At 38.4% G+C, this 10,863-nt stretch overlaps 1 protein-coding gene across 1 annotated transcript; it reads right to left on the reverse strand.

Annotated features, from left to right (window-relative positions):
• On the reverse strand, positions 1-4,461 carry LOC120537271 (carboxypeptidase N subunit 2-like). Its single transcript, XM_039766090.1, has 2 exons — positions 4,301-4,461; positions 1-2,596 (listed from the first exon to the last, which is right to left on the reverse strand). The coding sequence occupies exons 1-2, from the start codon at positions 4,393-4,395 to the stop codon at positions 1,252-1,254; spliced, it is 1,440 nt and encodes a 479-aa protein (XP_039622024.1). The 5' UTR covers positions 4,396-4,461; the 3' UTR covers positions 1-1,251.
• Between the last annotated feature and the right edge of the window lie 6,402 nt (positions 4,462-10,863).

Genomic DNA, 10,863 nt, shown 5'->3' on the forward strand with positions numbered 1-10,863 from the left:
TACTTGCCATCTTTTTATTCCTATACTGGCAGGCACGATAAACTACAACCACAAATCTCAACAGAACTGCCATGCAGCAGATTTCTATGAACAGCATGAAATTATAAAAGACCAGAGAGACTTCACAGACAACTTTGGGCCTGACAGTGAAATCCTTGTTAGTTCTGGCAAATGCATTTGCCCCTGTACTGGTGCTTGCTACTTGTGTGGTTGCAGTGCTGGTTGGCAACTTTGTTGGACCCAGTTTGGTGTGGTTGGCCCACACTTGTTTAGTTGTTGCAAATGTTGTTAAAATAGTTGTCAAGAGAGTTGTCATCTCTGTTACTGTATCTCTGGTCTTGTTGATGTGGTCCAGGCAGAAGGATTGAGTAGAGCTCCCACAATAGTTGTAATTTCTGTTGTTTTGAATGATGTTGGTGTCCAAACTGGAGTGGTAGTTAACAAGTTTGTCGTGACAGTGGTCACCTCTTTTGTGTCTGGCCTAGTTGATATCACCCAGAATGGTGTAGTGGTTGGTGGGATCGTCATCACTGTTGTAGTCTCTGTTGTCTCTGGTGACTAGTGGAGTAGTAAGTAAGGTTGTCAATATGGTGGACACCTCTGTAGTTTCTCCTATTGTGGATGTTGTCTGTACCAGTGTAGCAGTTGGCTCTGTTGTCAATATGGTGGTCAACTCTGTGGTCTCTGTCCTGGTTGATGCTGTCCACATTTGATGTAGCTGTTGGCTGGGTTATCATAATAGAGGTCAGCTCTGTGGTCACTGGCCTCGTTGATGTTGCCCACATTGGTGTAGTGGATGGCTGGGTTGTCAAGATAGAGGTCAACTCTGTGGTCACTGGACTGGTTGACGTTGTCCACATTGGTGTAGTTGGCTGGGTTGTCAAGATAGAGGTCACCTCTGTGGTCTCTGGGCTGGTTGACGTTGTCCACATTGGTGTAGTAGTCAGCACAGTTGTGAAGGCTGTGATTGACTGTGTAGTTGGGCTTGTTTTTGCCAGAGTTATTGACTCTGTACTCTGTAAAGTACTTTGAGCAGGGGAATAAATTGTTGATGCTGTAGTTGGCTTCACTGAACTGGTTGTAGAAATCGGAGTTGTGAGTGGACAAATTGTCCTCACAGGTGGTGCAGTGGTAGTGCTGCTGCTTTGCAGTAAGGAGACTGTGGAAGATTGTGGGTTTGCTTCCCGGTTCCTCCCTGTGTGGATAGCGCTTTGAGTACTGAGAAAAGCACTATATAAATGTAAAGAACTATTAAATAAATTGGTCCGCAGTTATGGAGGTGAGCAAATTTCCTTGGAGGATGAACGGACTTTCACAGGTTGCAGGTGAGGAGAACTTTCTATTTTGTATCCATGTGAGTAGTCCAATTAAGTTACATTCACAACTCCATGGATTACCCTCGATGAAAATTCTGTTGACCTGTGAAAGGGAGTTAAATAAATCAGCTGGAACAGTAGTCAGGTGATTGTTTGCCAGATTAAGGATCTTTAGCTTGGGAATGCCTTTGAAGATTTCACTGCTTAGACTTTTCAGGTTGTTTTCCTGCAAATAAAGTTCAGTGAGTTGAGGAAGACCTGTAAAACTTTCAGTGTGTAGTCCTGTAAGTTTATTATTGGACAAAAAGAGTTTTTTCAGAGATGTTAAGTTGTTGAAGATACCTGGCGGAAGAGCACTTAGATTATTTTGGTTTAGTCTAAGTTCAGTTAATTTGGGCATCTGTCCAAAAAGAGCACTGGGAAGCTGAACAAGCTGGTTGCTGTGTAGCATTAGGGTCTTCAAATTGGGAAGATGAAAGAAAATTCCATGTGGCAATTCAGTGAGTGAATTCTTCTCCAGTTGTATCTTTTCCAGCATGTTGTTGTATGAGAATGAATGGGCAGGCAAGGCCCTTATCCTGTTGGAGTGGAGAAGTATTTCAGTGAGCCCTGGCATGTCCTTAAACAGTCCATCAGGAAGGTCTTCCAGTTCGTTCTCGTACAGTCTCAACTTCTTCAGCTTTGCAAGTTTGTTGAACAGCTCTCTGGAGATGGTCCTGATGCGGTTCTTAGCCAGACTGAGAAGTGTAAGATGTTCCAGGTCATCAAAGAGTCCTTCAGGCAACTGGGTGAGGTTGTTTGTGTGGAGCTGAAGATGTGTTAGGTTAGTGAGGCCATCAAAGAGTCCCTTGTCCAGCCTCTGTAACTGATTGCTTTTTAAACTGAGGATTTTGAGGTTTTTCGTGTCACTGAATACCCCCACTGGTAGGAACGTCAGGTGAGAGCCTGAAATGGCAATGTCAGTGATAATGCTGAGACCTTCGAATGCCCTCACATCCACAGAATTTATTGGATTGCTGACAAAGTGGATTTTTGTAAGATTCAAATTGTTCCTGAAGGCACCAGCTCTGATGTTTGTGATACCTGTCTGAATAAAGTAGACTTCTGTCAGGAGTGGCTTGAGGGTTTCTGGAATTTCTGTAACATTAAGAGAATTGTATATGCCCTGGTTTTCCATTGTGTTTTCAGGAACATCATCATCATTCCCAAGTCCAAGTTCAGTATAGCACAGAATGTAGAGAGTGATGGACAGGAGGTTCAAGAATTTACAGTGATGTCTTCTGCAGAACAAAGGACAGAAGGATGGAAAATACAGATTAGACAAGCACTTAACATGATTACTGTAACACATCATCGCTGACATCTTAATGCTGGATATATGAGAATGCAGCACACATTTCATATGTAATTTCTTCTTTGTCCACTTAATTGGCATGGCGCAAACTGCCTTTCTAAACAGAATTTTGCCTGAAATAGTGAATTTTATTCTTTTGTGCCTGTAATTTGAAATGGACTACATACACCTGTTAGGAGACAGAGTCTCCAGGGATTATTCTGAGTGATTCAAAAGACTTAGAGATGAGCAGAAACAAGATTACAACTGGAGGATCAAAAATGAAACTGAGCAAATGAAGAACCAGGACAAATCAAAGTCAAAAGTCAAAAAATAGATCAGATCCGAAAACAAAGCATAGCTCTAGGCCTACTTGAAGTTAAGCTCTCACTAAAGTTTTTTTAGTTGATTCAACCAAGGGATGAATTCCACCAGCACCACCGTCATATTTATACTGGAAGTCCGGTGACATCACAAACACGACAAATAATGGTCACATGATTCATCTACTGCGTTACATACACAAAATAACAATAATAAAAATAATAAATAAATAAAATGTATTTCATGTGTATTATAATAACACTAAGGAGTGAGTAAACGTTCTACTTCATTTGCACTTCAGGAATTTACAAGTTAGATGACAAAAGAGAATATAAGCTCTCTGTTACCTTTATTTACCTTGATACAAATATACTTGTAAACAAAGTATAGTTTATAGTATATTCAGAGGTTTGTCAAGTAAGGAACTGAGAAGGTTTGAGGTAAGATAGCTGTCCTCTCTAATTATGGTGCTAGACATCTGCAATGAGTTTCACTTAGATTATTAGCACATGCAAAGTATACATTTTACTGTACTCTGTACAGATGACAGTAAATCAAATCAAATTTTATTTTTCTCACAAGCACAACAATTACAACCATATACCATATGATTTCTGATCTATTACACCTAATTGCTTTACTTCCCTGATGTTGCTCCTTTTAGGAATCCACTGCATCCTTTAGACCACTAGAGGGAGCTTTCTACAATTACATCGGCTTACTCAAGTTGGGAAAGAAAAGTCTCTTAGGTTTTCAGCTGTCTTGTATCCACCACTCAGTGGGGCTGGCTAGGGTGGAGGTGAGACATTTTGTTTCCAGACTGTGCCTTATGTGATCTCAGAATGTCAGCTGTCATTAATCTGCTTGTGAATTTTGCACGGTTGCTTCAGTGCAAGTATTAAGGAAACAAATAAGCAAGACTGAAAACAATTAAACAGCATTCCAAGGTTTAGCTTGTCTTGAAAGGGAGCACCTGAATTTCATTCTGAGCAAATAAACACTTATAAACTCCAATGTTAAAACACTGTTGAGGAGGAGGCTTCATTATATGTCTTCAGGATGTGCAGATGTGGGACAACGTTAAAAGTTAAAGACTGCACAGCCTGTCCCACAGTGCACATGTGTATCACACTCCTTGTCTGTGCTGGCAAGTACAGGCCTGCCGTCTGATTGCCACCTTACCAAAGCCCTACTGCTGCTTGTTAGGCTTTCAAATCTTTAGATGCGGATGGCCTGCACTACCCAGCTAATAACTAATTGTTCCTCTGCTTACCACATTTACCGTCTCTATTATAAATATCTTAAAAACAAAGAGAAGACTCCTTACCTCATTTTCAAGGTGCTCATTAATTTTAAAAGTGTCACAGAAGGTAGCAGTGGGTGAGCGTACTGAAGTCTTCTGTTTTTACTTTCCTGAAACATCACACCCCCAGTGTTATCAGCTGACACAGACCACTACTTCAAAGATTCCTCTGCTATGCCAGCAACTGAGCATACTGATAAGCAGGGCTGAGGGTGTGACACCACATCGCAGGACCCCCATCTAGGCAACTAAATGCAGTTAAAGAAAACTTTGTTACCTGATGAAGGAGCTAATGCTTGCTTGGTGTCATGTGTGTCTAAAAATCCCTTGCCCAAAGCTGGGGTGACGTGAAAAATGAGGCCATGAGGATCGCTGGGTGTTTTAAACAGTCAGGGAATTGTTGGCTTCCACCGAAGGTGGGCTTACTACAGATTATCTCTTCAGTCCTTGAAGCTAGATATGCTTTGAAAAAGAAAGAAGAGTCTATCTGATGTGTCTCATACAAATCAGTTCTCCATTTTCTTCCATACAGTTACTCAGATTTCAAGGTCCTGGGGTATCAGAGCGTATCCATGAAGTGTGAAGGACAAAGACATAACTAACAGTTGACAGATATGACTACACTTTAATTGACTGATGGCTGGACATTCACAGAATGCAATGTGACATTCTTGGCATGGAAGGGCAGAAAGTAGAATGCAAGGATAAAAATCCACACAGACGTAGTTGGAACATGCAAACCCCATGCAGACAGATACCAGACCAGGAAAGTGACAAGAAACTGTTATTGGTGCCAAAACAAAAATAAAATTCACTTGGACTGTAGCTGTTTGTCCCATCCAGGGATGGTCCCCATCTTGTACTCCATGTTGCCCGGGCTGGCTTTAACCTCTGTCAATGCTGAGCTGACATAAATGAGATTTATGATGTTCTGTTATATAATTTTTTTCCTACACTCTTAAAATAATAGTTCTAAAATTGACACTTTACAGGGTTGTGTGGTTCCTTGTATAACTATTGGTTGACAAAGAACCATTTAATTCTGTGAAGAGTTCTGTGCATATGAAGCTGGTTCTTTAAGCTTTGAAAAGACTCAATAAGTGAACAAAACAGAAATGTAAAATGTAGTAGTCTACCTAGCCAAATACAAACAAATCAAGAAAAGCTAAACTTAGACTGTGTTACCTCGTGCAGCAAGAATCCTTTGAAAATCAGAAACTCACTGGTATTTTACAAATGTGGTAGAAGCTACTCATGTTTGTTAATGGATTGTTGCAGATCTAAATAAAGGTTTTCTGAAACCGCTGTGTGGATGTTTCCTCTGAAAACCAAAAACAGTTCCCCTATGGCATCTCTCTAAAAGCACTCTAACACCTTTATTTTCATGGGCATACATGGGGATTAAATTCGGCAGAAAGTGGAAAAGAAAGATCTATTGAATCTTGGAATCAAATCTTTATTATTTTTAAAGTTTACTTTGAAGGTTGTCCATAGGCAGGAGCACAAAAGATGACTTGGACTCCTTCAAGAACCTTCAACTGTTCTGTCTCCAGCTACAACTCATCTGCTGTGTGAAAGTAGCAGCCCCTTAAGGTGCTGCCCACTAGAATAGCAGAGTCACACAACTGGGAACTTTTGAACACACCTCCAGGTTCACATCATTCACTTATTAAAAGACCACATTTTGCAAAGGCTCTCTGCTTTAGTCCTACCTCAGGGCCAGCCTTACAAAAGTGGGTGGCTGACCAGTTTATGCTATTGTTCCTTCTTTTTATTTATTTTTTTTTTCATCTACACCTACTGTTATCCATCTTAAGTTTCTTCTGCTATGTAAAGTTCTTTATGTATTCAACATCAGAACAGGCTCTCCGTTCTAGGTGTAGTCACTTATGAATTGGTAACCCTTCAAAGATCTCTGACTTAAATCCTTTCATTGTATATTTTACTGAAAACTTTATCCACGTTGACTTACAAGGTCAGGGTCTGTTACATCCTTCCATGAATGAATCTGTCTGGAGTTGTCCACAGTAAACAATTAATTGTAATGTAATAAATTTAGGGGAGATTAAAAGTAACATCAACCACTCTGTCTATATTGCTCTCCAAGGTACATGGAAATACAGCCCTAGTTTCCAGGAAAGTTAGACATTTCTATACATTTTTTTAACTCCTTTACACATTTAAATAGAGACAGAGTGGCAGCACGAATGCAGCGCTGATAACAAGGCTTCTTCCAGAAGGACAGCAATAGCAGGTTATGGGGTCTGCCAGTTTTCTTCAGTGACCAATTAAGAACTTTGTTGAAAAAGTAATAAAAATGCATCTAAGAGGAAATATAAGAATTGTAATGTTTCTATGATTGCATATGTTTCGCTTTGCTTATGTTTGTCTCTGTCCGTCCATCTCTTTAGTTATTCTGAGTACTATATAAATAAATAAACTAACATAATAGCATCGCCGAGGCAATTTGTTCCATGATGGCCACCGTAGTCCTTTTTTGGTGGTGATGGAATATCCCCGGCAAATACGATTTGCTGAAATGTTTAGTAGTTTACTGTGCTTAGGATTGTTCTGATTAGTTTGTCACTTTTTAGAATTAGATATAAATTAGCATTTACTAATTGCTCGTTTCGTCATTATATCACGAAACGAGAGGAAGAAGGTGGGATTTTTGAAATAAGGTTGTCGAGAGACGCGGAGGCTCAGTTTCCCTACGTGAATGTTAATTTAAATTAAGTAGAATGAAAATTAACGTAGAATCTGGCGAGCCGAGCTTTTTTCGATTAGTGCCTGGATGATGTCTAAATTTTTTTTTTTAATTTGCGAAGACTACTGAATAAGTTGCTATTGGGGTAATCACCATTTCTTATTTAGATAAAGACCAAGTAGTTGGTACTGTGATTTGTGGTATTTTTCTGTTTCGTGTGGTTGTAACTGCAGTGTTTTTGCATACAGTGATTGTTAGTATGCGTTTTCTGTTTTATATTCTTCTGTGTCAGAGTGGTAAATATTAAAATTATGTGGACTGGACTGAATGAAATTAAGTTTATTCGGTTTAATTTTTTTTTTTACTCAACCTATTCATTTTACTGGCTTGCTTATCTTAGACAATACATGTATGTTGATTTAAAAAATATTACGGTGAAACCATTGTAGCTGGTAAAAGTGTAATTATTCATTATCTTGCTCAATCAGGGTTCCTAAACTTGGTTCCTGAAGGACCACGCATTTCATTTACAATCTTTATTTAAATTAGTAGTCAAGCACTGCTGCTAGTGGAACAGATTTTGATGCTTTGATTTTAGTCGACGCGATTTCTAAGTTTCAAAAACGTAAACCGTATATACAGTATATTTTCTTTCCACAAGTTGCAGTTACCAATATGCACTGTAAAAAATAAAATGTAAAATTTACCGTAGAAAACTGAAATATTCGATCAAAAATATGGTAAAAATATTTTTATGTTTACGGTTTACCTCTTTGAAGATTTATATTATACAGTAAATAACTGCAGTATATTACAATAGAAATTAAAATTTTACTATAAACTGAAATTCACCTTGTAAAAAAATTGTCAATCATTAAACCATCAAAATTGCACTCAGAAACACAGACCAATAAGGAGTTAACATTAGTAAAACAACAGTACTTGGTAAAAAAAAAAAGTTAGGCTGTGTCATTTTATACATTGAAAAGAATTCGATGTTTAATAAAGGTATGACACATTGTCTGGTGGAGAAGAAAAGTATGCTTTTGTGGTGTATGGTATGTCTTAGGTTTGCCACTTTATTGAAAGCAACCTACCGTAAATCATCTTCCATAACCTGAAAAAAATTGGGGGTTAGTTGCTATATCTATTTGTTTTTTCCCCCACTGTATGAAAATGTGTGGGTCACAAGTAAAAGTAAAAGCGGTTGTTCGCTTATGCAAATATAACTGTATGCAAATTTAGAAAGTGGTGCCATGCAAAACAAAAAAAGAAAATGTTGAAGTTCTGAAAACTATCCTAATCAATGTGGCAACCACACAAACTTATTTTACTTTTGGTGCACATTAATTAAAGTACTGAATAAACGGCTCCATAAGGCCATTATGATCATTTTGAGTTAAATTAGTGTAAGGTAGCTGTTTAAAGTTACAGAATATATGTGCTTGGTCACCATGTGACCTTGTATTAGAGCAAACCAGAAACAGTCAACAAACAGCAACTTTTCTTTAAATAGCCTGATGTAGTAAAATGGATGGTATGTGATTTCTTTTCTGGTGGCATTATTTGTTTTTTTGTTTTTTTTTCGCCACGGTTACTGTTTTTCATGGAAAAAGAATATATTTTTTATGGGTTAACAATGTAAAAAATATATTGGTCTGTACATTTAGTTCCATTGTTTCTGTGTTACTGAAACTGTGATTTACTGTTTTACATTTTACAGTTGGTTATTTGTAGTAATGCCATTTGTATTTGAATAAAATATACAAGGATTGAAATTTTATTGTGCATTTCATATATCGATTCTTTCTTTACTCCTTCTATTACAATCCGTCTCCAGTGTCCTTTCAAGGACAGCTGTTAGCACAGCAGCAACTAAATTGTATGCAGAATAGAAAATGACTGTCTGACAAGAAAAAGTGAAGAGAAAATGACACGCCACTCTGGCATGAAGAACTTTAGTGTTATAACACCAAATATGTTATAGTCAACAGTGCCACCCGTCGTCAAACCCAAAGTGGAATTTTCTTAACCCCCTGCTCCTCCATAATAATTCTTTGCATTTATATAGTGCTTTTCTCACTACTCAAAGCACTCAGCAATTGCAGGTTAAGGGCCGTGCTCAAGGGCCCAACAGAGCAGAGTCCCTTTTGGCATTTACGGGATTCGAACCGGCAACCTAGCCTCAGAGCCACCACATTAATATTTCTTATCACAGGTTTAATTTGAACAATACTTATATAAATAAAGAAGCACATGTCACAAACCTATCTGTAACTTATTAAAATCAAATAAGAATACTTTTAATTTTTTTATAATCACAACTTGAAAGTAAATATTTAGGGGTTTTCTTTAGTTTCTTTGTTGCACGTTGCAACAGCACACATCTACATTTTATGGAAGCAAAGTCATCTATGAGATCATCACGTGACAGCTTCAGTGCAAGGACTGAGTTCATGCTGATAATAGCCAAGTGGCTTATTACGTTGTGTTATTGATGACCTCAGAAAAAGTAATAAAAATGCACAGTATCCCCCAGGACATAAAGAGTGCTATTCTTGGAGGATTCCGGCAAATACATCACTGTATCAGCGCAAGGACCTCTTTGTCATGCAACAACCTGAGTGGCATGAAAGCCGTTCTTGCCATCAAAATTCAAATAATTGATATTGATATAGTCATATGTGAAATGTAAAAATTAACCATTAACAAATTTAGATGTGACCAGAGGACCCATTTCAGAATCAGGATTCCACCTGCAGGATGTTCTTGTTGCTGATGATATGTCCAGCATTGTGAAAAATATTCTTAAGTTCTTTAGATCTTGTAGCCTGGTGTAGTGCAGTTCCAACACCAAGATGCTTTGGTGTCCAATGTTTGATACCAGTGATGTTGTGCACAGTGTCTTGTAAGATCTGAGTATCCTCATCTTTCTGGTTTGGATCATCAGTGGTCCTCTTCTCCTGGGTCCTCTTCCAGCAAGCTTTGTCCACCTAACATCAGTCATAGAAACATTAAAATGCCTTCAGGTACTGAATATATCATGTTCTCCTCATTGACAACAAAGCCTTTATAGGCAGAGTGCGAGACAATGTCAGACCTGAGTGTCAGCGTTACATGTAACATTTCCAGGAATTCTTCACTGGCCTGATACTTTGGAATGTGAACGGGGTCTTCTTCTTCAGACACCAGTCTTGATAATGGAACTTTTATGTATTCCTTGGTTGTCTGAGAGTGATACAGTCATAAATGTCATCAAAATGTCATCAATCTTCAACTGAAGTTTGTCTTTAAATGTGTTTCATCTGCTGAGAAATGACTGAGGTGTTCCATCTCCTGCTATTTGTGTTAACTCGCAGTAGTAGTTTCAGACTTCTGAAAGATCCAGTACTTGTTCTTTTTTGGCTTTTTCCTTTAATTCTGCAACCAACCATTCCATAGCAACAGTTGATCCTTGACTAGTAAACTGCTCTGTTTTTGCTGTTCGTCTTCAGAAACTTTGCTTACATGTGTTGTGAATATTTGCCTTCAGGAGCCATGAGGCCGGGTACACCAGAAAGTCGCACATGTATGATTGAGTTATATTTCAAGGATGCCAGAATGAAGTTGCACTTGTTAAATGTTGTAACAGATATGAGCTGTTCTTTTACAGTTGTGTTTTAGCAGGACATGGAAGCGTTCCAGTTCATGCAACCAACAGAACTTCTCAGCATCTTTGTAGGCCTCGGATTTTTGCTTGTGAGTTCTTTGGATTGGCTCACTAATGGCTTGTTTGATGAACAAGACTTTGGTTTGGCAATTCTTGATATAAGCTCTTTACTGGTGAAAGAGGAATAGTATGATCCATGGTAGCAGCATTCGATTCTTGATTCTGTAGCTA

This window comes from Polypterus senegalus, chromosome 1 (assembly GCF_016835505.1).
Source record: "Polypterus senegalus isolate Bchr_013 chromosome 1, ASM1683550v1, whole genome shotgun sequence".
Classification (NCBI taxonomy): Eukaryota; Metazoa; Chordata; class Cladistia; order Polypteriformes; family Polypteridae; genus Polypterus; species Polypterus senegalus.

What these genes read in the sequence shown, in the direction of transcription:
- LOC120537271 (XM_039766090.1), bottom strand. Translation starts at nt 4,395, where the DNA reads ATGTTTCAGGAAAGTAAAAACAGAAGACTTCAGTACGCTCACCCACTG. An exon ending in ATGAGCACCTTGAAAATGAG is followed by an intron (nt 2,597 to 4,300) that starts GTAAGGAGTCTT and finishes TTTGTTCTGCAG; the next exon opens with AAGACATCACTGTAAATTCT.